We start from the raw sequence: 23,574 nt of genomic DNA on the forward strand, positions 1-23,574 counted from the left end.
AAAGAATTTACTTTAACTTTTATCCTCTCAAATTCATTAGGACAACACAAACATACCTAATTAAATGAACTTACTTTGTGTAACTGCAAACTAAAATTGAATTAGAGCCTTCATAAGATGGTCTCTGTAAGAATCTTAAATTGTTTCTTTTTTTTCCTGCACCTTATCACTGGTTTATATACTATATATAAAATTATGGTTAAATTTCTTGTAATGTATCTTAGAATTAAATTGATTCGAACCCTCTTTGTTCTTATCAAAGGTAAATGAAATTGCCTTTATAAATACCCTGGAAGCCCAGAATAAGCGCCATGATGTTTTATCGAAATTAAAAGAATATGAGCAGAGGCTTAATGAGTTACAGGAAGAGCGTCAGAGAAGACAGGAAGAAAAACAAGCACGTGATGAAGCCGTGCAGGTAGGATTTCATTCAGCAAGCATTAATTGAGTTGCTGAATGAAAGAGGTATTGAGGGATCCCCAAAGGAGGAAAACTTTGTTTTATTCCCAATGGTGCATTAATTATACTATTTGAAAACATATCCCATGAATCAAAAAGGTTTTGTGAGCTGGGAAACAAGGATAGATTGAAATAGATGTATCAGTTTGTCTGTTAATGGTGAAAATTAGGAAAGCCCTAGGTAAATGCTTTGTGTATATTATCTCATATATTCTTTGCAATATTCCAAGAAGTATATTTTATTGTTATTTAGCTTACAGGAAATTAAGGTACAAAGAATGTAACTAAGAAGACCAGAATTACCTAGCTAGTGAGTAATAGGGTCAGGAAACAAAACCAGGGAATCTGATTACCAAAAGACTGCTTACTCTTTAAGATAAGATAATCAGTGCTTTTTGTCAGTAGATGGCAGTCATAGAATCTCTAGCCTTAACCAGGTAAAGCATTAAACTGCTCTGACAGATTATCATCTGTTTTTTCTAATTGGGTTGGGCAAGAATATGCTCTTCTCTTACTTAAGATAATGAAAAAAAAAAAAAAAGAAAGAAAGAAAGAAAAAGACTGATTTGGGACCAGTATATAGCCTTAATGAATTTGGTAGTTTCTTTGCTTATGAGAAGGAATACCTGTCACTTATTGGGTAGGATCATCAGATAATTAGCTTAAGATTTTCTTATTGGTACAATATCATTTTTTAATAATAGTTGGACTTACTGTTACATATTTATACATGTAAATAACATTTTTGGTCAATTAACTTTTTTTAGCAGCAATTTTTTAATTTGTTTTACATGACAGTACAATGATCTTGAATTTAATTAACTTTTAACCTATGCAGCAAACTGCAAGTTGCTACTATTTTCAGGATGGGAAGAAAGGTTAAGGCTTTAAATAATGCTTGCTTGGTAAAATGGCTTGTCCACAGACTCTTTTATGACTTGTTAAGGTATAGGGAACAAATTTGTAACTTTCAAATACAAATACAGATTTCTTGTGTTTAATATTTTATCTTATCTAACTTTTATTCTGATATTTTTCATTTTTAATTACTACAAGTCATATGTTGTGATGGTCTTGAGGATATGAAAAATATATATCCTGTTTACAATGGGGAGACATACATAAACAAACATCAACTCATTTGGATAAATGCTGTAGTAAAGAGGAGAGAATACCTTATTTGTGTACAGTGAAGAGGACATGAGAAAGTCAGCAAAAGTTTCATGGAGAGATGATTATTCAATCACGTTTTAAAAACTCAAAACAGGTGCAAATGATGTAGTATGGGATGGCATTTCATTCAGGAGGTATGAGGGACACTGCATATAGTTAGGGTGCAGATCATGAAAAGCTTTGTCACATTAAAAATTGGGAATATTAATGTTTCCTGCTTCTTCATTCATTGATGACTTAGGAAATTAAAATATTAATACATTTTTCAGTTTATAAGTTACTCTTTGCCATTTGTGGGCATTAGTTGGTATTCCCATGTTCATTTCTGATCTATATTTAGTTTGAGTTCAGTATCTTATTTTAATGAGTGCCAGGCTAATTTGTGTTTAAAAATATAAGGTGCACCTATTAAGGAAACTTAGCTTAGCAGGCGCTCTACTGCTGAGCCATAACCCCAAAGCTTAACCCCAAACAACTTAAGCATTTTTGTGATCATGTATAACTAAACAACATTACACATATTCTTGATTAATGATGAAAAGTGACTACAACCAGTTCGTGAATAGTATATGACACTAAAAAATGTATTTAAGCTCTATTTGCATGCCTTTACCAGTCTGCAGTGTGCCTGATATATCCTTCTGAAATCAACATATTCCCTTCAATTTTTAGTAACCCTTTGCCCTCCCCTATCATCAGAAAAAGAGAAACATATACCCACCTACCCACTCACTCTTTCATTTACTATTTTACAATTCCCCTCACCCCCCAGTAGGTAGAGCTTGTTGTGGAGATGAAGTTATCATTGTGAGCTCAGTTAACTATTAGAAATATTTGAAACTTTCTTCAGTGTTTTCTGGACTGAGACTGCTATTGTTGTTATTATTGCTATTCTTTTGTGTGTTTGTGTGTGTGGTGCTGGGGATTGAACACAAGGCTTTGTGCATGTGAGGCAAACACTCTTAACAGCTGAGCTACATCCCCAGCCCCCTGATTATTGCTGTTCTTTATTGAGTCCTTACTGTGGCTAAGTACCATGCTAGGTACTTAACCTATATTAGTAATTTAGGATCTTTAAGGGGAAGCAACTTGCATAAAGCTGTATAAATAGCAATACTAGAGCATTGATCAGTATATCCCATGAATCAAAAAGGTTTTGTGAGCTGGGAAACAAGGATAGATTGAAATAAATGTATCAGTTTGTCTGTTAATGGTGAAAATTAGGAAAGCCCTATGGTAAATGCTTTGTGTATATTATCTCATATATTCTTTGCAATATTCCAAGAAGTATATTTTATTGTTATTTAGCTTACAGGAAATTAAGGTACAAAGAATGTAACTAAGAAGACCAGAATTACCTAGCTAGTGAGTAATAGGGTCAGGAAACAAAACTAGGGAATCTGACCCAGTGCCCATCATCACTCCTGTGCTTTATTTTATTGCCTCTTTCTTCTACCTACCAACTTTCTTCACTTAATACCATTATGAAAGCTTAGGTCAGAAATAAAATCTGTTAACTCTGATTTTTCCCTATTATATTTATGATTTTTCTTCAATTATTTATTAACAAAAAGCTTTAGAAGTGATTAATCAAAAAATATCTGTTAGATTCCCAAAGAGCATATGGGGATATAGTATTTGCTTAAAATAGCACTTATTCTCTGTGCGTAGCATTGCAAATGACATATGAAAACCAGATATCATTAGTAATGATTTATTTGATTTTTGTTTAAATTCTGAGAAGCAGTGTGCCTAGTGATAAGTCAGGGCTTGAATATATAAGTTTGTGTCAAAGGTATATGCCTTTAATCGCTTTGGTTTTACACATAGTTCTAATACCTTTAAAATATTTTGAACATTAGGAACGCAAGAGAGCTCTAGAGGCAGAACGGCAGGCTCGTGTAGAAGAACTGTTGATGAAGAGGAAAGAACAAGAAGCTCGAATTGAACAACAGAGGCAAGAAAAGGAAAAAGCCCGTGAAGATGCAGCCAGGGAAAGAGCTAGGTATCTCATTTGCTTTCTTGGTATCTGTTTGGGTCTTGGTGGATTTGAGTACTAAGTAAATATTTGATGCTGTGTATATTTTTCAGAAATAGTCATAAATACAAAAATATACTCAATTTTGATTTCCAAATATTAGGATGTTACTGTCGAAATGGAAACTTTTTGAAATTTTTTATTTGATGAGAAAATTTTTGGTTTAAAAAAACAGAATTTGATTCTGGCTAGCTTAAAGAAAAGTGAAGTTTTCAAAGACATTGATGTAAATAATAGCTTAATTCAAGTTATTTTGTAATGTTTCTTATTTCTTTTTCATAAGGTTTTAGAAGTATATTTGCAAATATTCGGGCATTTCAATATTTTTTCTTTTGTTGATTTCTAATGAAATATTTTGTAGTTGAAGAATAGGTGTAATTTCAGTGCTTTTCATTTATTGAGACTTACTTTACAGCCTTGGATACTGAGTATCTTAGAGAATATTCTTTGTGTCCTTGGAAAGTATTTCTATGCGATTATTGTTGGATGGAGTATTCTCTACATATCAGTTAAAGTTAGTTGATGTTGTTTCCTGTGTACCCACTGATTTCCTGTTTAACAGCTCTGCAGAGAGGATTATTGAAATCTGTGAATTTAATAGTTAAATCACTTATTTTATATTTTAGTTTTCACGGTTTTGTTTTGTATATTTTGGTGCTTCATTAAGTGCATATAATTTATAGTTGTTATGTTTGAGACATTGACAATTTTATTTTGAAATGTTCCTCTGCTTTCTAAAAAAATATTTCTTAGGTTTAAATAATTCTTTGTTATGTATATAAATATAACTATAATTACTGTTTACATGGTATGTCTTCTGTCATTTTACTTTCATTCTACTTATATGTTTGTATCTCAAACATGTCTCACAGACTACATAGAGTTGGGTTTTGCTTTTCTATCTGGCCTGCTACTTTCTGCCATTTGATTTCGTAATATGTAATCCATTCCTACTTGATGTAATTAACTTGTCAATGTGATTGGATTTATATTTGCCTTTTTTTTTAATTGTACTGGAAATTTAATCCAGGGGTACTTTAACACTGACTCACATCCCCACCCCTTTATTTATTTTGAGACAGGGTCTCACTAAGTTGCTTAGGGCTCTGCTAAGTTGCTGAGTCTGTCCTTGAACTTGTGGTCCTCCTGCCTTAGCTTCTTGAGTTCCTGGGATCACAGGCATGTGCAATGGCGCCTGGCTGTATTTGCCGTTTTGCTATTTGTTGTCTTTTTCTCAAGGGTTTTTGGGTTCGTCCTTATTGCCTTGTATTTTAATTAAACCAGTACTTTTTGGTGAATCATTTAAATTTCTTTATTTTTTTTTAAGATGTGCTATTTTAATTATTTGCTTAATGGTTGTTCTCTGGCTTCAAATATTCATCTTGACTTACTACATATCACTTAAGTTTAAAACAAAAAATTTTGGTTAAACAGCAATTTTATTTTAATATAGCTTAATGTATTCTTTCCTTTGTGTTATTGTCAAATGTCTTACATCTGTATATGTTGTCAGCTGAAAATACAGCATTACAATGATTTCTTATGCAGTCTTGTATTTTTAAAAGAAACTAGGTAGAATAAAAGAAGAGAATTACACATTTCTTTATATTTACCCACGTATTCATCATTTCTGATGTACTTTAATTTCTGTGTCTTTTGAGTTTCCCTCTTATTCCTGTTAGCCAAATGGACTTTCTTTGGTTTTTCTTGTCAGGGAGTTTTCCTTTCTGTGGATTATCTTAATATTCATTTATCTGGGAATATTTTAATTTTGCCTTCATTTTGAATGAATTTTGCTGAATATAGAGTTCCTGGTTTTTCTTTGAGTGTTTTGAATATTCTGATTTCTATTGTTTCTGACAAAAACTCCTCCGTTAATCATATTGTTTATTTGCATTTGCTGAGTTGTCTTTTTCTTTGTACTTTCAAAATATTTTTTTCTTTGTCTTTTATTGGTGTGAATATCATTTTTCTAGGGCTCCCTTCGTGTTTATCCTACTCTGTATATTAATATATTTTATTAAATTTTTGAAATGTTTAGGAGTTATTTCTGTTTAATTGTAACTTTCTTTAGGCTCCTGAGGTGTGATAGTTTTTCATAATTTTATGGTTTTAATGACGGTTTTGAGAAATAATTGCCAGATAGTTTTTATAGAATGTCTCTCAATTAGGAGTTGTCTCAGTTTTTTCTTTTGGTTAGATTGGGGTTATGGCTTTTTGCAAGGAAGAATACAGAGATGCAGTATTATTCTTAACATATCAAAAGTTCATGTTAACTTTAATTATCTAACTGCAGTAGTGTTTGCCAGGTTTCTCCCTTATATAGTTACTTTTAAGATTTCTCTTTACTATTTACTTTGGAATCAGGCTATTGAGAACATAGCCCAAAGAATTAAAGAATGGGAAGTTATCGACACTTTTCTTAAGAGAAGAATACCAACATTGTTACTTGGAATTCTTCTGTATAGGATATTTATTTTTTCTCTACTGGTCAGTTTTTCATTACTATAACAAAATACTTGGGACAGAGAATTGTATAAGTTTATGTATCACACAGTTTTACAGGTGGAAAGTCCAAAAGCATGGATCCAGCTGTGACCAGAACCCCCTTTGGCTGTAACATGTCATGGTGGATAGCATCATGATGGGAATATGTGTGAGAGGGACAAGAAACCAGAATGCAAGGAGGAGCCAGTTTTGTTTTTTGTTGCAAATCTCTCTTACAAACTAACCAGCATCCTTGAGAATTACATTAATTCCTTCCAGGGGCACCCCCCACCCCCACCCCATCCCCGCCCCAATTTGCTTTGCATTAAGCCCCACCTCTTAAAGGTTTTTATCACCTCCCACATTGCCACTTTGGGGACCAGTTATCATCGCAGCACATGAACCCATGGGGAAGAAACCACATCCTAATCATAGCACTTCGTTGTGTATTTAGTTATTAAATTCTTTTTAAAAACACCAGTATGGATTCATTTATATTTACTTTACACTTTGCGTTATAGTCTCATTCAAGTTATTTATTGTTGCCCAAATTATCTTGCCTTTGAATATTGGGAGTTCTTTTTAGTTGCTTCCTGTGTTCTTTTGACTGACTACTACTACTTTTTTTTTCTTCTTTTTTTTTTTTTTAAAGAACTTTCTGACAGTCTCAGAAACTCCACACTCATTTGATCTTTTCCCTATTTTTTTGTTGTTTTGTGTTTCTATTCATTGTAATGGTGGTACCTTTTAGTGTAGAAACCCAGACCATTTAGTTCTGTGAAGTACTTTTGATTTAAAAATATTTTATTCTACTCACTTTTCTCTAATATATATTAGAGAGAAAAATGTGTGTGTGTGTGTGTGTGTGTGGTGTGTGTGTGTGTGTGTGTGTATAGAATTCTTTTAAGCAGATGTTGGGCCTTTTTTCTTATTTTTTCACTTCTGTTTTGTATTTTCATGAATTTTTATTCTGCTTCTCAGAAGACTTTCTCAGGTTTTTCAGCTTTTTTTTTTTAGTGATTTTTAAAAATTTTCTCCTTATATTTTAATTTTCTAAATGCTTGTATTCCTGATTATTACATTCTTATAAATAGCATTCTGTTCTTTTTTCATGGGTAAAACATTATTTTATTATTTCTCATATTTTAATGACAATCTCAGAGGAAATATTTAAATATTTGGGTCCAGAAACCATTCTCATAGCTGCTAGTTTTTGCTGCCCAGTACCAAAAAAACAAAAACAAAACAAACAAAAACTTTATTGCTTTAGTGAGCAGTATACTTAGTGATATCTAGTGAACATTATACCTGAGAATCAGTAGGCACTCAGAAAAAAATAATTTTCAAATAGTTCTTTAGAATGTATAAATTATTGTGTCCTAATTATATTTTTTAACCTCATGAGATTTGTTATTCTAAGCAGTTGAGTTTATAATTTCAGTTCTCTTCTTACAGAGACAGGGAAGAACGATTGGCGGCACTCACAGCTGCTCAACAAGAAGCTATGGAAGAGCTACAGAAAAAAATTCAGCTCAAGGTAGGGATATTATTTTTTATTTGAAATTTTAGAGTTTTTAATGGAACATGATATTAAAATTTTATCTATAGAACAAAAATTAAGTTATTTGTATTCAGTCTTTTTTAAAAAAATATTTTTTTGTGGTGCTGAGGATTGAACCCAGTGCCTCACATGTACAAGGCAAGCTATCTATCACTGAGCTACAGCCTCAGCCACTATAATCAGTTTTTAGACAAGTGTTATATGATTGCACTATGATTGTTTCAAACTCAGCTATCTGGAAACTAAATTTATTTGGGGGAAGATAGAAAGAACAAATGTGGAAAAAATGTTAATGAAGTTTAACATTTCCTGTTTTTACTAAGCAATTTATTGATGATTTGAAGACATTACTGCTAGGCTTCTGATAGTCATAGATTCTAATCATTTAGAAGTAAACCAAAAAGATGTTTCTTATGGCTTATTTCAGTGCTTAGGATAAACTGATATTTTCTAGAAAATTTGTGCAGTTACAACAACAGGTAGGCAGTCTTTGGTGTATGACTATTTTATATTGTTATCATAGTTATTTACACATTGGCTCCCTTAGAGGGATAATAACCCCTTAAAATAGAATAATGTATTTTACTATTTATATTGTCATAGGAATTTATTATTATTAATTTTAATTTAGTGCAGCAAGTATTTATGAATTAATAAGATATAATTTCATTGTCAGGAAATTCATAATCCAGTGTGAGATTCAGATGTAACCAAATAATTTCCATATAGATCGAGGCACACAGGGAGTTCTGTGGAAGTACAGAAGAGGATACTTAGTCTAATCTGAGTGGTATCAGAGGAAAGTGAAATAAGTTTAGGGAATTCCTGAGCTAAATCTTGAAAGAAGGATGATTTGAGTGGGTAGGAGAAATGATAGATGAATGGAATGTATTCTAACCATATGAAATAGTATGAGCATAAAGACATAAGTCTAAAGTAGCTCTTTATAAGACTTTCCTGTGATAGTCACTGGAGGCAAAAGGCACCTAGAAATGAAACAAGGGTAGTAGGTAGAGATCTGTATTATGAAGAGCCTTGCTTGATATGTGAGTAAGCATGAATTTTACATTTCCCACAGTGTGTTCCAGGAAAAGTTCTCAAAAATGTGTTGCAGGCATATAATTTGTAAAATGTTGCCTCCTATAAACCAAGTTTACTGAGTCATAGAGCATAGTGACATGCTAGGGACTTTGTAACTTTCTATGTTAAAAACCTGTTCAGCTTTAACTTGCTGTTTTCCAAATTTATTTGACTGTGGAACCTCTCTTACCTACTAATATTTTATGGAACACACTATGAGAAATGTGCATGTGGAAGATGTTAAAGGGCTTCATGTAAAACCTTTGTCTTCATTGTACAAGTTGATTTTGAAATAAAATATTCTTGCATTATTTTGGAAGCTTTAATGGAAATGTTCTTTTTCTAAGTTCTTAGTATAATTTTGAGTAGTTTTTGAAATTTTCACACTTCGACTTCACCTGCAGCATGATGAAAGCATTCGGCGGCACATGGAACAGATTGAACAAAGGAAAGAAAAAGCTGCTGAGTTAAGTAGTGGGCGACATGCAAATACTGATTATGCCCCAAAACTTACTCCTTATGAAAGAAAGAAACAGTGTTCTCTCTGCAATGTCCTGGTAGGTTGCCATTGTCAATATTATGGTGATATATTATAATTTATTATTAAACTTTATGAAACCATGCAAATACATTCATTAATCTTTTAAAATTTATGTTTAGACTTCTCCTGAGTACCATGGGTTTCTTTCATGATTTTGAATGAAAAGTATGTACAAATAATAGTATTTAGGAATGGCAGTGCAAAGTGTCAAAGCAGTTGGGTGCTCCCAAAATGGATGTATGCCTGCTTAATGCAAGCCTTAACCAATGTACTTAGGTATTGGAAGCAAAAAAGTAAAGCAACATTTTCAGTGCTGAGACTTGAACCTTCAGACCTAGAGTAAAATATTTCCTATTAGGTTGGCTATTATGGATGACATGCCTTTTTTATATATATATTTCTTTTAATTATCGTTGGACACAATATCTTTATTTTATTTTTATGTGGTGCTGAGGATCGAACCCAGGCCCTGCACATGCTAGGTGAGCGCTCTACTGCTGAGCCACAACCACAGCCCCATGCCTTTTTTTTTTTTTTAAGAGAGAAAACAAAGAGAGAGAATTTTAAAAAAATATTTATTTTTTTAGTTTTCGGTGAATATAACATCTTTATTTTATTTTTATGTGGTGCTGAGGATCGAACTCAGTGCCCCGCACATGCCAGGTGAGCGCGTTACCGCTTGAGCCACGTCCCCCGTCCCATGCCTTTTTTGATCATATGTCTTTTAGAGGATTCTCAGAATTGTGTTCTAAGGAAAGTATTTTTAAGCCTAATATGTAAATGTAAGAGTGATCTCAACTTACATATAAAGTAATAAATCAACTACGTAATATTAAAAATTAGATAAAAAGTTTTATTGATTGCATTGCTTTGATTTTATGCTTTTAGATTTCTTCAGAGGTCTATCTTTTTAGCCACATTAAAGGCAAAAAACATCAACAAGCTGTGAGAGAGAATAGCAGCATCCAAGGGCGTGAACTTTCAGATGAAGAAGTGGTATGCTTTACTTTTGTTTATTTACACTTAATTATTGAGTATCTAGTACATGCTTTTTTATTGTGAATAATTCCATGTTTGTACGTATTTCTTTGATTAGCTAAAACTATTTAGCACTTAATAACTATAATAAGTATGCAAATGTATCATTTTAATATATATATTTATTTAATAATTAGAAACAAAAATTTAATATTCTCATAATTTTTGTGTAAGAAAAAGTTATGTTTTTTTTTATATTTTAGTAATGCAAGTCAAGAATTACTTAGTAATATACCAAATTTCTTAGAAAGCAGATAACAGTATATATTGTATATAATCGGATAATTTTGTATTAATAAAGCACTTAGAAAGTTTTGGAAAATGCATTATTCATCTATAATTATTGTTTATGTAGAATTTAGATTTGTATAAATATGTTTATAAATATTTTCATTCAGTTTTCATGACTTGGATTATACAACTAGATAATCTATGAATTTGTTTATTTATGAAAAAAATTTCTACAGCTGCTCAAGAATGAGAAATTCATGTTTGTCAAGTATCTCTTAAGATGCCCAGAAAAGATTGTTATGGGTTGAAAGCATTACCTGTGTGTAGGTGCATGTGTATGTTGAACTTAAAAAATAATTGAGGTGTGACATAAATTAGTAAAATACACAGACATAAAGTACTATAGGTAATGAATTTTTACATATGTGTACATTAATAATACTACAACCCAAGATAAAGATAGATCATTTATTGTACCCCAGAAGTTCCCAGTATGCCCCTTCCCAGTCACATTCCCAAATTTAACTATCTGACTTTTAGCACTATCAATTAATCCTACCTATTTTTGAATGTCATATAAATGGTATAACACAGTATCTACTATTTTGTATCTGACTTCATTCATCTTTAAGTGTGTAAGATTGATTCCTTTTGTTTTTGTTTGGCTATAGTTCATTATTTTTCTTAGATTTTTGTCAGCTCCCTCTAGGCAAAGACCATCAGGAACACATCTGTAGTTGAATAAAATTGGATTTGTTGACTTGTTAAAACATACACCATGGGGAGTTGTAGAGCTTTTCAGAAAGAGGGTATTAGAAAGGTCTTTTAGAATTTGGCTTATGCTAGTTCATTTTGGAGAATATTCAAGAAGAGAAGATTTGCTATGGTTGGGATGCTATCAGAAAGCAAGTAGTTCCATCATTGGTTCCTTAATAAATTTTATCTGTAGAAGGAATGAAACTGCTGTTTTCTCATTGTGTGGGGAGGACAATGGTACGTGTTATTTGGGCTCACTTTGCTGTAATTCCTTCTCTAGAAGAATTTCCCCCTCAAGTTTCAACCTAAATTCTGTCTCCTTAGCTCATTGATCTACCAGCTTGCACTGTTCTCCCATGCCAAAGAGAAGGGGGTTATTGACATAATACCTTAAGGAAAAGTTCAGGGTGAAAGTCGAGCTTGCTTTCTGTGCTTCTCTCCTTTTAGGGATTGTAGTCTCTGAGGTTCTGGTCATGTTAGCTATTCTTTAATGCCTTAATAGTTGCTTTGTATATTTTGTGCAACTTTTGGAGTTGGAACATTATTCTACCACAAGCCAGTTCAGTGTGGCTGGAATGAAAAGTTTCTGGTGTTTAATTCCTATATATTTATGTTTTACACAAAGCTTGACACATAGTTAAGGTTTTTAATAAATATGCTTTAAATTGAGTTGAATTGAACTGAAAGATTATATGTGTGACTTGACGATATCTTTTGAGTGGGCCTCTATATTTCTCCTTTGTAAATCTAAGTATTTTTAATACAAGTGAAGTGGAACATGGATGTAATTATCTATTTGGGCTCAAATAAATTTTTGCCTTTTATTCAAATTGTGTTTTAAGACTGAGTAGTATAGAATTTTTTTCTTAGTTAAATCTTTCATAAATGTTCGTGTCTTCTCTTTGAGTTTGCTGTTTAGAACTAGAGTTCCCTGGGCTGGGGTTGTAGCTCAGTGGTAGAGTGCTTTCCTAGCATGTGTGAGGCACTAGATTCGATTCCCAGCACTGAGAATGAATGAATGAATGAATGAATGAATAAATAAATAAATAAATAAATAAGGGTTCATCAACAACTAAAAAGTATATATTAAAAGAATAAAGAACTAGAGTTCCCTATCTATGTGTTCTACTTTGAAAATACCCTTTAAAAATCCATTTTTATAGGGCTGGGGTTGTGGCTCAGTGGTAGAGCTCTTGCCTACCATGTGCGAGGTGCTGGTTCAATCCTCAGCACCACATAAAAATAAATAAATAAAGGTATTGTCCAACTACAACTAAAAAAAAATTTAAAAATTGATTTTTATAAGTGGAATAATTTACTTTGTAATGAAGATACTGACTCAATTATAAGATAATTTCCATTATGATGAAAATTCTTCCATTTATGTAAGTTATTTGAGGTTAGGCTCCCTTAATAAAAAGGTAAATATACTATTTACAAAAATTTTTGAAAAATTTTCTTGATTATGTTGTTATATAAATTAAAATGTAAATTTTATTTCAATGAGAAAGGGTAAGAGGGAAAGAATATTAGAAATTTTAGATTTTTGGAAAAAATGGTGTAATGATATCTAATTTTTTATCACTATCATCGTGATCTGATATTTAATCATTCTAATTTCAGATGTCATTGATGTGTTCATTTTGTGTACTGTTTGAGTTCAAAGGAATTACATTTTCTGAAATTTGTTGCTTAATTCATGTGGATATTCTTGGTGATAGAACATTCTTCCAAAAAAGTAGTGTGCAATATAGCATATGAATTATTATATAGAATAATTATTTTATATTACATAGAAGTTTCATTTTTAATCAGTGAATATATCTATAGTAAACACTTGTTTTACTTAAAGTTATTACTTGTCCTCTGTGACGTCTTTATATTATATACACCTTGTCTGTGACCCCTCTTCTCTGACATATAAGATTTTATTTATATCACCTCTGACCTAATAAAATTGTGCCTTTGACCCTATGCACTTGACATCTCAGATAACTTACTCTTGATCTTTGACACATTTTATTTTAAGCCTCTTCAACATAATAGGTGGCTGCTGAGTAAGAAAGCTTTATTGTTTGGTATTTTTATTATAATTTAACAGGGGAGTTTTTCTAGTATTCTCGAGATTCACAAAACTACTCTTAGAATGTTTGATTTTTTTTCTTTCATTATCTTAGAATTCAAATGAGAAAAGTATGTGATTTTAAAGGTCAAAAATAGGTGTTATATATAAATACATTCTAAAATTTTTACATGCATTTCTAGGGAAACAATAACATTTGTTTTTATGCTTACTTTCTTTGTTTTCCTATTTTCATACTAGGTGAAGAGACTGATAGTATTTTTTGGTGCAAGTTGCAAGTATATTTAATCATGTATGGAGAATGAAGTTACAAAATTGTGGATTTTTTTTTCAATTTTGAGTCTGTATATTTATGTGTTTGTGGTACTCCTGTGCTTTCAGGGCTTGTAAATTATGCAAATTCTATTATGCTGTATACTTAAATATAGACACTAATAATTAATTTTCATTTTATTCCTAAAAGTATAAACAGGATCTTCATGAAAGATTTTAAATTAATATAATTTATTGGATGTTTAAAATCAAATGTGATTTTGGAATTATGAAATTGTATTTCTCCCTAAAAAAATTATGCTAATTAGGCAATTAGTTAACTACATATGTGAACACTGTTGCTTTATAAAATATATAAAGAACCCCTTAAGCTATTTTTATTTTTATTCTGGATCCTTTTAACTTAGCATGATTGGGAATTTTGGCTGCTTTTATATATCCATAGATTTCAAGTTAATAGTTTCTCATGTGTTTCTTCTGTGGCCGTTGTAAGGGCTTGCAGAATTGTCGCCATGGATGATATTAAAATCTGGAACAACCATATGATTGTTTTGTAACTGCTTTCTTTCAGCTGGATGATGAGGATCTGAAGCAAGGTTATGATGAGGCAAATTTGCACAAATCAAGATGCTTCTCCTTGAACATACACTCAAAACTTTGTCATATGTATTTTTAAAAAATTTTGGTTTTAGTTGTCGATAGATCTTTATTTTATTTACTTATTTTACATGAGGTGCTGATGATTGAACCCAGTGCCTCACACATGCTAAGCAAGTGCTGTATCACTGAGCTACTCATATGTGCTTTTTTTTACAAAGAATTTTTACATGTGCCTAATCTTGAAATCCATACTATGACAATTTCATTGGAGGAGAATTGAAAGAATGAAAGAATTTTTCCATAGGAGTTTATGAATATGAACAGTTTTGCCTTAACAATAAGGAAAGATGACAAGCTGGGCACTTAACCTGCCTAATTTAGATTCTCTTCATTTTTCTGAATAAATAATTGATTCTAAATGTTCTTACTTTCATTAAGGGTCTTTTCTTTATTTGAAATTCATCATCTAATATTTTTTCAAAATATATTTTTAGTTGTAGATGGACATAATACCTTTATTTTTTTGTTTATTTTTATGTGGTACTGGGGGTTGAACCCAGTGCCTCATGCATGCTAGGCAAGCGCTCTACCACTGAGCCACAACCCCCCTTCATCTAATATTTTAATTCCAAACTGGACATTTATTGATGAATAGGGAATGCCCATTTTCAATCAGAATTACTGAATTTTAGAATTAAATATTTTTATAATAATTTTAATAGTTATTATATCTTCTTGCCATTGGCAGAGAAGCTACATCTACCAGAAAATCATAAAGTTATAAAACAGTTTTCACATTAACAGTTTAATGTTTTTTCTCTGTGTGTGTTTTGTGTCTCTGTGACCGAAATACCTACAACTTGGAGAAGGGAAAGTTTATTTTGTCTCATAATTTTAGAGGTCTTTTCTATGGTTTACTGAGTCCATTGCTTTGGGTCCAGAGCGAGGGAGAAGGTCATAGTGAAAGGAAGCTGCTCTGCTTTTGGTGGCCAGGAAGCAGAGCAAGGGAAAAGGACCACAGGGAAGATAAACCCCTCTAATGCATGTCCCCTTGTCCCACCTTCTTTAGCCATACCCGACCTGCCTAAAGTTACCTCCATTTAGTTCATTCAAAGTAGGATGGGCTGATTAGGTTGCAGCTCTCATAATCTAATCATTCATCACAGAATATTCCTGCATTAACATGAGAGCTTTCAGGGAACACCTCATATCTAAACCATAACACTGTCAAATTATTTGTTTTAGATTACAAAGTATTTCAGCATCGGTTATTAATGTAGTTATCCCCATATTTCTACCACGTATATAACACTGTTTTTTTTGTTTGTTTGTTTTTTTTTGGTAGTTGGAAGGACAGAAAAATATAAATGTGGATTTTGGAACCATGTGTAGGGAATAGAACTAAATCTTTATGTTCCATAGTGTGAAGTCACAAGATAATGCTAAAAGTGAAAAGTGAAGAAGTAGCTGTATGAATATGTATTAAGGAACAGAAAGAAAAAAATTTCTCAGGTAAAATTGTTGCCTCTGGACTAGGGAAATAAGTGAAGAGATAAGTAAGAAACTTTTGTTGTTGTTGCTGTTGTTTGATCTGGTGAAATTGTGTACCTAGGTATCTTTGATGGAAGTAAACACAGTTTTTTTAAATTAAAGAAGGTAAGAGGATAATGGAGATTGTGTCTGTATTGCTCAGGATTCTTCTTTGTCTTGTTCATTTAAAAAAATACATTTACATTGAAATTAAAATGGATGCATCTGCATCAGAAAAAAACATTATAGCAAATTTGGATATTTGAACCAATTACACCCTTAATTATTTTTTATTCTTTTAAAATGTTACAGTGTCATTTGATCACCTTTATACGAGTTCAAACACTGGATTCTATTTAGGACCATTTTGATCAGATTGTTTCAATAGGTGTGTGTAGTTTTAAACTCAAGCTTATTTTTTGGAGTTGTAGAAGTGACCCCCAAATAGAGAATTAAAGAATGGTTAATTGACTCTTATCAGATTTTCAGCTTTGTTGATTAGCTGTAAAATTTGACCTTAATTTGGCATATTGAACTGAATAAAATTAAGACTTGGTTTTACTGTTCTTTTCTTTTTTAATCAATTGTTCTAAAATTGCAAATTGATTAAACTAAAAGTAGAATCAATTTACAGGTTTTTATAAGTGTTTTATCAAGTTAAGGGAATTCCCTACTATCTCTAGTTTTGTAAGATTTGAAAAATAACAAATAAATATTAATTTGTATTGGATATTTTCTCCATTTTATTCTTGCTTTTTAAAATTGCTTTAGTTAAAGAGAAATGCACTTTTCAGCACAATTTAATTGGGAAGAGGTTTCTTTTAATTTTTTGTATAATATAGTAATTTTTCTAATTAAAAAAATTTTAGTTGTTTAAGGACATAATACATTTATTTATATTGATGTAGTGCCACCAATTGAACCCAGTGCCTCACACATGCTAGGCAAGCCCTCTACCACTGAGCTATAACCCAGCCCTAATTTTTCTAATTTTAAACTTGTTTTGTCATGATTCTTAAAAACACATAAATTTGTTTTTGTTATCATCTAGTATTTTCCTTTCTTAATGCTGTAGAACCTTCATATAAAAACCAGTTAGTTTTTCCTAGTTCTTTTCTTTTTAAAAAATTTCTGGGGAACATGGTGCATAAAATAGAAACTATCTCTTCCTTGAATGTTTTATTTAATGCATCAGTAAAATTGTATGTTCCTTTTTAAAATTTTTTATTTATATATGACAGCGGAATGCATTACAATTCTTATTACACAAATAGAGAAATTGTATGTGCTTGTTATGTGTTTTCAAAAATTTTTTGGTCCTTTTCTTTTGTGGTGAAATACACAGAACTTAAAATTTAGTATCAACTATTTTTTCTAGTTTTGTTGAAATTTAGATGACAAAATCGTTTGTATACAAGATATAAAATGTGATGTTTTAATACACATATACATTGATTAATGATTACCACAGTGAGTTTTGTTTCTGTACACTAATATTGCAAAAAGAATTTGAGTTTCACTTACGATACAATCAAAAGGAATAAATGCTCATGAGTAAATTTAACCAAGGATATGAAAGATATTTACACTGGAAAACATTGATGAAAGAAAATGAAGAAGACATGAATAAGTTAGGAAAGATACCCTTTGTTCACGGAATGGAAAAATTAATATTTTAATAGTCAATACTACCCAAAGAATCTACAGATTTAGTGCAATCCATGTTAAATTAAAATGATGTCTTTCAGAGCAATAGAAAAAGCAATTCAAACATTCATATGGAATCATAAAGACCCTATGTAGCTAGAGCAATCTTGAGAAAGAAGAAAAAAGGTAGAGATCTTACACTTGATTTCAAAGCCATAGATTCCATCTTTTATCATCATTTTTAAGTGTATAGTTTGGTTACCTTATGTTATTATCACACCATCTACAGAATATTTTGCATCTTGAAGAGCAGTAAAATGAAAAACAGTTAACTCCCAATTCCTTTATTCCCCCAGTATCGGACAACCCTTCTTCTAATTTTTGTCTCTAGGAATCTCAGATAAGTAGAACCATGCAGTATTTGTCCTTTTCTGACTTTCTTCTTTCCATCAATATAGTGTTTTTAAGATTCATTCATGGGACTGGGGTTGTGGCTCAGTGGTAGAGTGCTCACCTAGCATGCGTGAGGCACTGGGTTCAATCCTCAGCACCACATAAAAAAATGTAAAATAAAGATACTGTGTCCACCTAAAACAAAAAATAAATATTAAAAAAAGATTTATTCATGTTAATAGCATGTGACAGAATTTCCTTGCTTAGGGTGGACATTCTATTGTATTTAGTTGTATTCCTTTTCAAATACCATATTTTGTTAAGATTTGTCCATTGCTGGACAGTTGGGTTGCTTCCACCTTTTGATTATTGCACATAATGCTACTATGAACATAAGCATACAAATACTTGTTTGAATCTTTGCTCTTCATTCTTTTGGGTATGTACTCAGAAGTAAATTTCTGGATCATATAATAATTCTATTTTTGAAGTTTTGATGGCGATATCATTTTACATTCTCACTAGCAGTTTCTCCACATCCTAGCCAATACTTTCTGTTTTTTAATATAAGTAGCCATCCTAATAGGCTGGGCAGATTTTACAATAGAAATTTATTTCTTAGATTACATTTGGACTTTCTATGATTTACTACATGTATTTTGATGATTTTTTTATTTTCTAGGAAGTTATATATTTTATTCTGAAAAGTTTTCCAAAGTATTTGCAAAAAAATTTTATAGTATTCTTTTATGATATTAAAAGAAATCTCTTATTTTCTCTTTCTTTTCTAACATTGTTTATTTGTCTTTATTTTCATCTTTATCATTCTTGCCAGATATATGAATTTTTATAAATTTGGTTGTTTTGTTGATCCTTCTTTGTTGCACTTTGATTAATGTCTTGGCTTTACTATTTCCTGTTTTACTTCTTTCTGAGAATTTATTTTGATATACTTAAAAAAAATTTCTCCGGTGAATTTCTTTTTTTTACAACACTATTTCGCATCTGTATTAACAATGTTGAACACATGTAGTGATAACAAACATCCTGTCTCTTCTGATTTTAAAGACTCTGATTCTAATGTTTTCTTCTTAAAGTAATTTTTGCTCTATATGTTTAATAATCTTTTTCACTTAGAGAAATTTCTGTTTCTAATTTTTTGAGTGTTTTTGTTATTTGTGTAATTTAATTCTTTCAATGTAGTGAATTATATCTAGTAATTTTTTAATATTAAGCTATCATTGGAAAGCTTCTTTTGTTAGTGGCATATTATCTTTTTAATATACTGTTAGTATTTTACTCACTGTTGATGCATTCAAATTCATGGGTGATACAGTTTTATAATTTTCCTTTCTTGCATCATCTTTACCTGGTTTGGGTGTCAGGATTATGCACATACAATAAGTTAGTAACATTTTATGCTTTTTTAAATTTCTGAACTATTTGTATGACATTAGTATTGTCTTTTCTTTGATATCTTTGCAGAATTTGTCTGTAAAACTCATCTGGTCCTGGACTTTTCTCTGTGGGAAGATTTAAAAAACAGCTCTGTAGTTTTATTAATGAAACTATTAAAATATTTTATTTGTCCATGATTTTCTTCTACTGTGAGAATTTTCCAAAAATTATTTTTGTACTGTTTTCAAATCAGTTTCATATAACTATGAATAGTATTCTTTTAATTCCCTATGTTATTTGTATTTTGTCACCCTTTTAGTCAATAATTTCACTTATTATCCCTTTATTTTTATATCCTCCCTTTGGTTTTAGTTTCTGGCTCGATTTTGTTCTTTTAAATTAGTCTTACAGGGGCTGGGGTTGTGGCTCAGCAGTAGAGCGCCTAGCTCGTGCGAGGCCCTGGGTTCGATCCTCAGCACCACATAAAAATAAACAAACAAAATAAAAGTATTGTGTACAACTAAGAAATAAATATTAAGTCTTACAGTATTTGAGTTTTTATATGTTGTTTGTTTTTTAGGTAGATACAATGTTTTGTAGTATTGGAATGTGTTAAAGTTATTTTCCTGAGAAAGTATTTATGAAGAAATTTGAAAATTGAATTACTTCTTTCACTTAAAGTATTAGGAACAGCCCTTTTTTAGGAATTTCTTTTTAAAGAAATTTGAGATATAACTGTTGTACATTTAATTGTTCTTATTTTCAGTTGTATAATTTAATAAATATTGGCATATCCATGCATTCATAAAACCTTAACACTATGATTACAATAGTGAACATATCTATCACCTCAGAAGTTTGCTTATCTATGCATACTTGGTGATTTTCTGCTTACTTGTTCTCTAGATATTTGAAGGAGGATTCTTGAAGTCATCAATTTTGTGAATTTGTCTATTTCTGTTGGCAGTCTTATTAGCTGTTGTTTCATGTAGTTTTATCTGTGTTATTAGTTGTTTAAATGCCAAGGATTGTTATTTCCTTGTGATTGACCCCTTTATTATAAAATTACATTCTTTATCCCTGGTCATATTCTTTTCTGTTACATCTACCTGACTAATATTAATATAGCCATCCCACTTTTTTTTCCCTCTAGTGTTAGGGTAGCATATATTTTTTTTATCCTTTAGCTTGTAAACTATGTATTATATTTTTGTTTGTGTCTTTTTCTTAAACATTTTTAAGTTAATACATTTAAATGGAATGTTTACTCCAATGCTGTTGAGTGTGATGTGAAGCTTCTGACTCATACTCTTACTGTGGAAGCCACTGAGATATTGAGTTCTGACTATGACCATTACCTGACTGATTTTGGATTGAAACAGTGATGTTAGTTATGATAAGTGGTATTATTGGTACTTTATATTGAAATGATATCTGAGGGTGAAGATGATAACAATCGAAGTTGCTATATTTGAAACCTGAACATTCTGTGAACATACTGTTCCATTATAAGTCTTGGTTCAATATAGCTGAACCATTTCTAGTGGCAGTATTGAGCTCAGATCTTTCTCAGTCTTCACAGCATGATAAATTAATAAGTATGTTGAACTCTGGTCCTTTCTTTGAGTCATCTGTTAAACCTTAGATTAGATCAGAAAGAAACATCAGAATCTGCAAAAGAAGCTTTTCCTCATACATCATTTCCATCTACCAGAAAACTGATGGAGTATTTGTAATTGTCACTGAGTGGCAGGGGGACAGATGGTGTACTGTCATCTGATCAGAAGATGACCTTTTCTCTTTTGTATGGTGTCTGTTTCACAGTATTTCATTAGCTTCATTTTTCTCATCTGTCACTCCAAACAATATAATACATAGATTGTAATTGATAAAAAACATAAGTGTATCCTACATCCATAGAAAGGAATCTTAACACATTTGAATCTTTTATCATTTGAATCTTAATGAAAAAGGCTTATGTAGTTTAAAATGTTGTCATTGCCAAATGAGTAATTTTTCCAAATTAAGCCAACACAGTGGGCATCATTTTGATAAAAGGCATTGTATTTCAGACTTTCTCAAATTTACTGTTTGAGAAATTTTTAAACTTTATTTAAATATAAAGAAACTTCCTAAACTTTTAATTTTATATTTTGAATCATTTCTTGACCACTTGCTTGTATTCTCTCATTAGGTCATCACAGGGAAACATTGGTAAATGACATCATGTGTGCCAACCTCTGATAATTTTGCCAGTTTCTTGAATGTCTGAACACCCTCATTTTAATATTAATTAACAATTTTTTCTCTGTGGTGTTTTCATCTTTGAATGGTGTTTGGATAATATCGATACTTTGATATAGCTAATGCCATCCAAAACAAGTGATTACAAATCAGCTTTAAAGAGTTCCTCTGAATTCATCTAGAGGATTATTTACTTCAGTAGTTTTATGGAGGAATGATCCAGATCAAAAGAATCGTTTACTACAGATTCTTTTGGTTTTATTCTGAATTAAAGTGACATCTAGAGATTCACATTTCTCTTGAATTTTAGAGTTAACATAAACCCCTGACAAAGAGTAGGTGTTGAGTTACATTTTAGTAAGTTAAACTAAATAATATTATTTTAAATATGCTTTATCTATGAGGATGCTATTCAAAATATATGGTAAAGTACTGTCTGAAAATGTCATTTTTTGTTGTTGTTTTCAGTATTTTTTAGTTGTTGACGGACCTTCATTTATTTATTTGTTTATTTTTATACAGTGCTGAGGATCGAACCCAAGGTCTCACACATGCTAGGCATGTGCTCTCCACTGAGCCACAACCCCAGCTCCTCATGTTGTTTTTGAGTGAATATTCCTATATTTTCTCTTTCTCCCAACTTTCCATCTTCTTCCAGTTCTTTCGCTCTCAAATACATTCATCTCCTTCCTACCCTCCTACATCTTCATCTTCCTTCACTTTTCTTATCCTCCTCCTCATCTAATGAAATAAGAACTACAGGTTCCAACCCCTCAGGTCTCTAACCCTTCCCAGTTTTCCTATGACAGTAAGTTTTTATTAAAGAACACTTTCGATTTTCAAATAAAAAATACATTTATATTATTGTTAATGATTTTTTATTCTTTTTTCAAAGTATTCATTTAAATCCCCTTTTAATATATATTTTTATTTGTAGATGGAACACAAATCCTTTATTTTATTTATTTATTTTTATGTGGTTCTGAAGTTCAAACCCAGGCCTCAAATGTACTAGGCAAGTGGTCTACCACTGAGCCACAACTGCAGCCCCATATAAGTCCTTTTGATCTGTGAAGAATAACATCCTTAAAAATTCTCAGTTGTAAACTTCAATATTGTTTTAAAAATGGGAAGTAGAATATTTACTTTGATGTCCTATATTTTATGAAACATGCTTATTTTGAGGCAACATTTGAGAAAGCTTTAAAAATGGAAGTTTACTAAAATTCTATATTTTTATATTTTTCTACTTATGCTATTTTTAGAACTTTTACATTGCTTCCCAAAGATTGTGAGCTTATCCATACCTCATTTTTTATGTCTCTTTTATTAAAAATAAGGAAATATGAGAGCCTTAGGAAGAATTTGATAGAATATCAAGGTCATAAACCTTGGTATGAATTATTTCATTTAATATAGTAAATTATGTTGGAAAGGCCAGTGCTTTAGTGTAGTATGCCATAAAAGGTAATTAAAAGAATAAGAAGGATATAAACTTTGATGAGATCATGTCTGCATAGGTATTAGTTTTCTTATATCTATTTGTTATTATAGAATTTAGTGTATATGTAATTAGCCATCTTTCATTAGCTTTTGTGCTTGTTTCAGTGATATTTAAAATCTTAGAAAAAGGGACTTTAGAATTATTTGAGCTCTTTATTGTATTTGTTAGGAGACTGAAACCCAGAAAAAAATCACTCAGTTATGAGTTGCAGACTTTACCAGGGTGTGGGTCTTTCCACTAGTTTAGTGCTGTTTCTACTTCTCAACCTGGATTTCATACCTAAAGGAAAAGTACTGTCTTCTATTATAATCTTATTTGCAATTAACAGAATCAAATATGGCTAAGATTAAGTTCTGATCTTATTATTAGGAGAATAGGACTTGAATTGAACACAGAACTCCATGAGGCTAGAAATTGTGTTTTTAAAACTTGTATTAGAAGATAGAAGATTCAGGAACTTTGGGAAAGATTTTTGGGTCCTAATCAGATTTCACATATTGAAAATAAGTAAAGCATGTAACTATTTTGTATGGAAGAG

At 31.1% G+C, this 23,574-nt stretch overlaps 1 protein-coding gene across 9 annotated transcripts in view; it reads left to right on the plus strand.

Moving 5' to 3' along the window:
- The window catches only part of Scaper (S-phase cyclin A associated protein in the ER), a 447,154-nt gene that overhangs the window by 145,036 nt on the left and 278,544 nt on the right, over nucleotides 1–23,574 (plus strand). For all 9 annotated transcript variants that reach the window (XR_013090777.1, XM_076851161.1, XM_076851163.1 and 6 more), the window contains 5 exons: nucleotides 263–418; nucleotides 3,495–3,637; nucleotides 7,613–7,694; nucleotides 9,203–9,355; nucleotides 10,228–10,335. Coding sequence is in view for 8 of the 9 variants with exons in the window: in XM_076851161.1 (XP_076707276.1) it covers nucleotides 263–418; nucleotides 3,495–3,637; nucleotides 7,613–7,694; nucleotides 9,203–9,355; nucleotides 10,228–10,335 (642 nt within the window). In the remaining variant the exon portion in view is untranslated. The remainder of the gene's footprint in view (nucleotides 1–262; nucleotides 419–3,494; nucleotides 3,638–7,612; nucleotides 7,695–9,202; nucleotides 9,356–10,227; nucleotides 10,336–23,574) is intronic.

This window comes from Callospermophilus lateralis, chromosome 3, assembly GCF_048772815.1.
Source record: "Callospermophilus lateralis isolate mCalLat2 chromosome 3, mCalLat2.hap1, whole genome shotgun sequence".
Lineage (NCBI taxonomy): Eukaryota > Metazoa > Chordata > Mammalia > Rodentia > Sciuridae > Callospermophilus > Callospermophilus lateralis.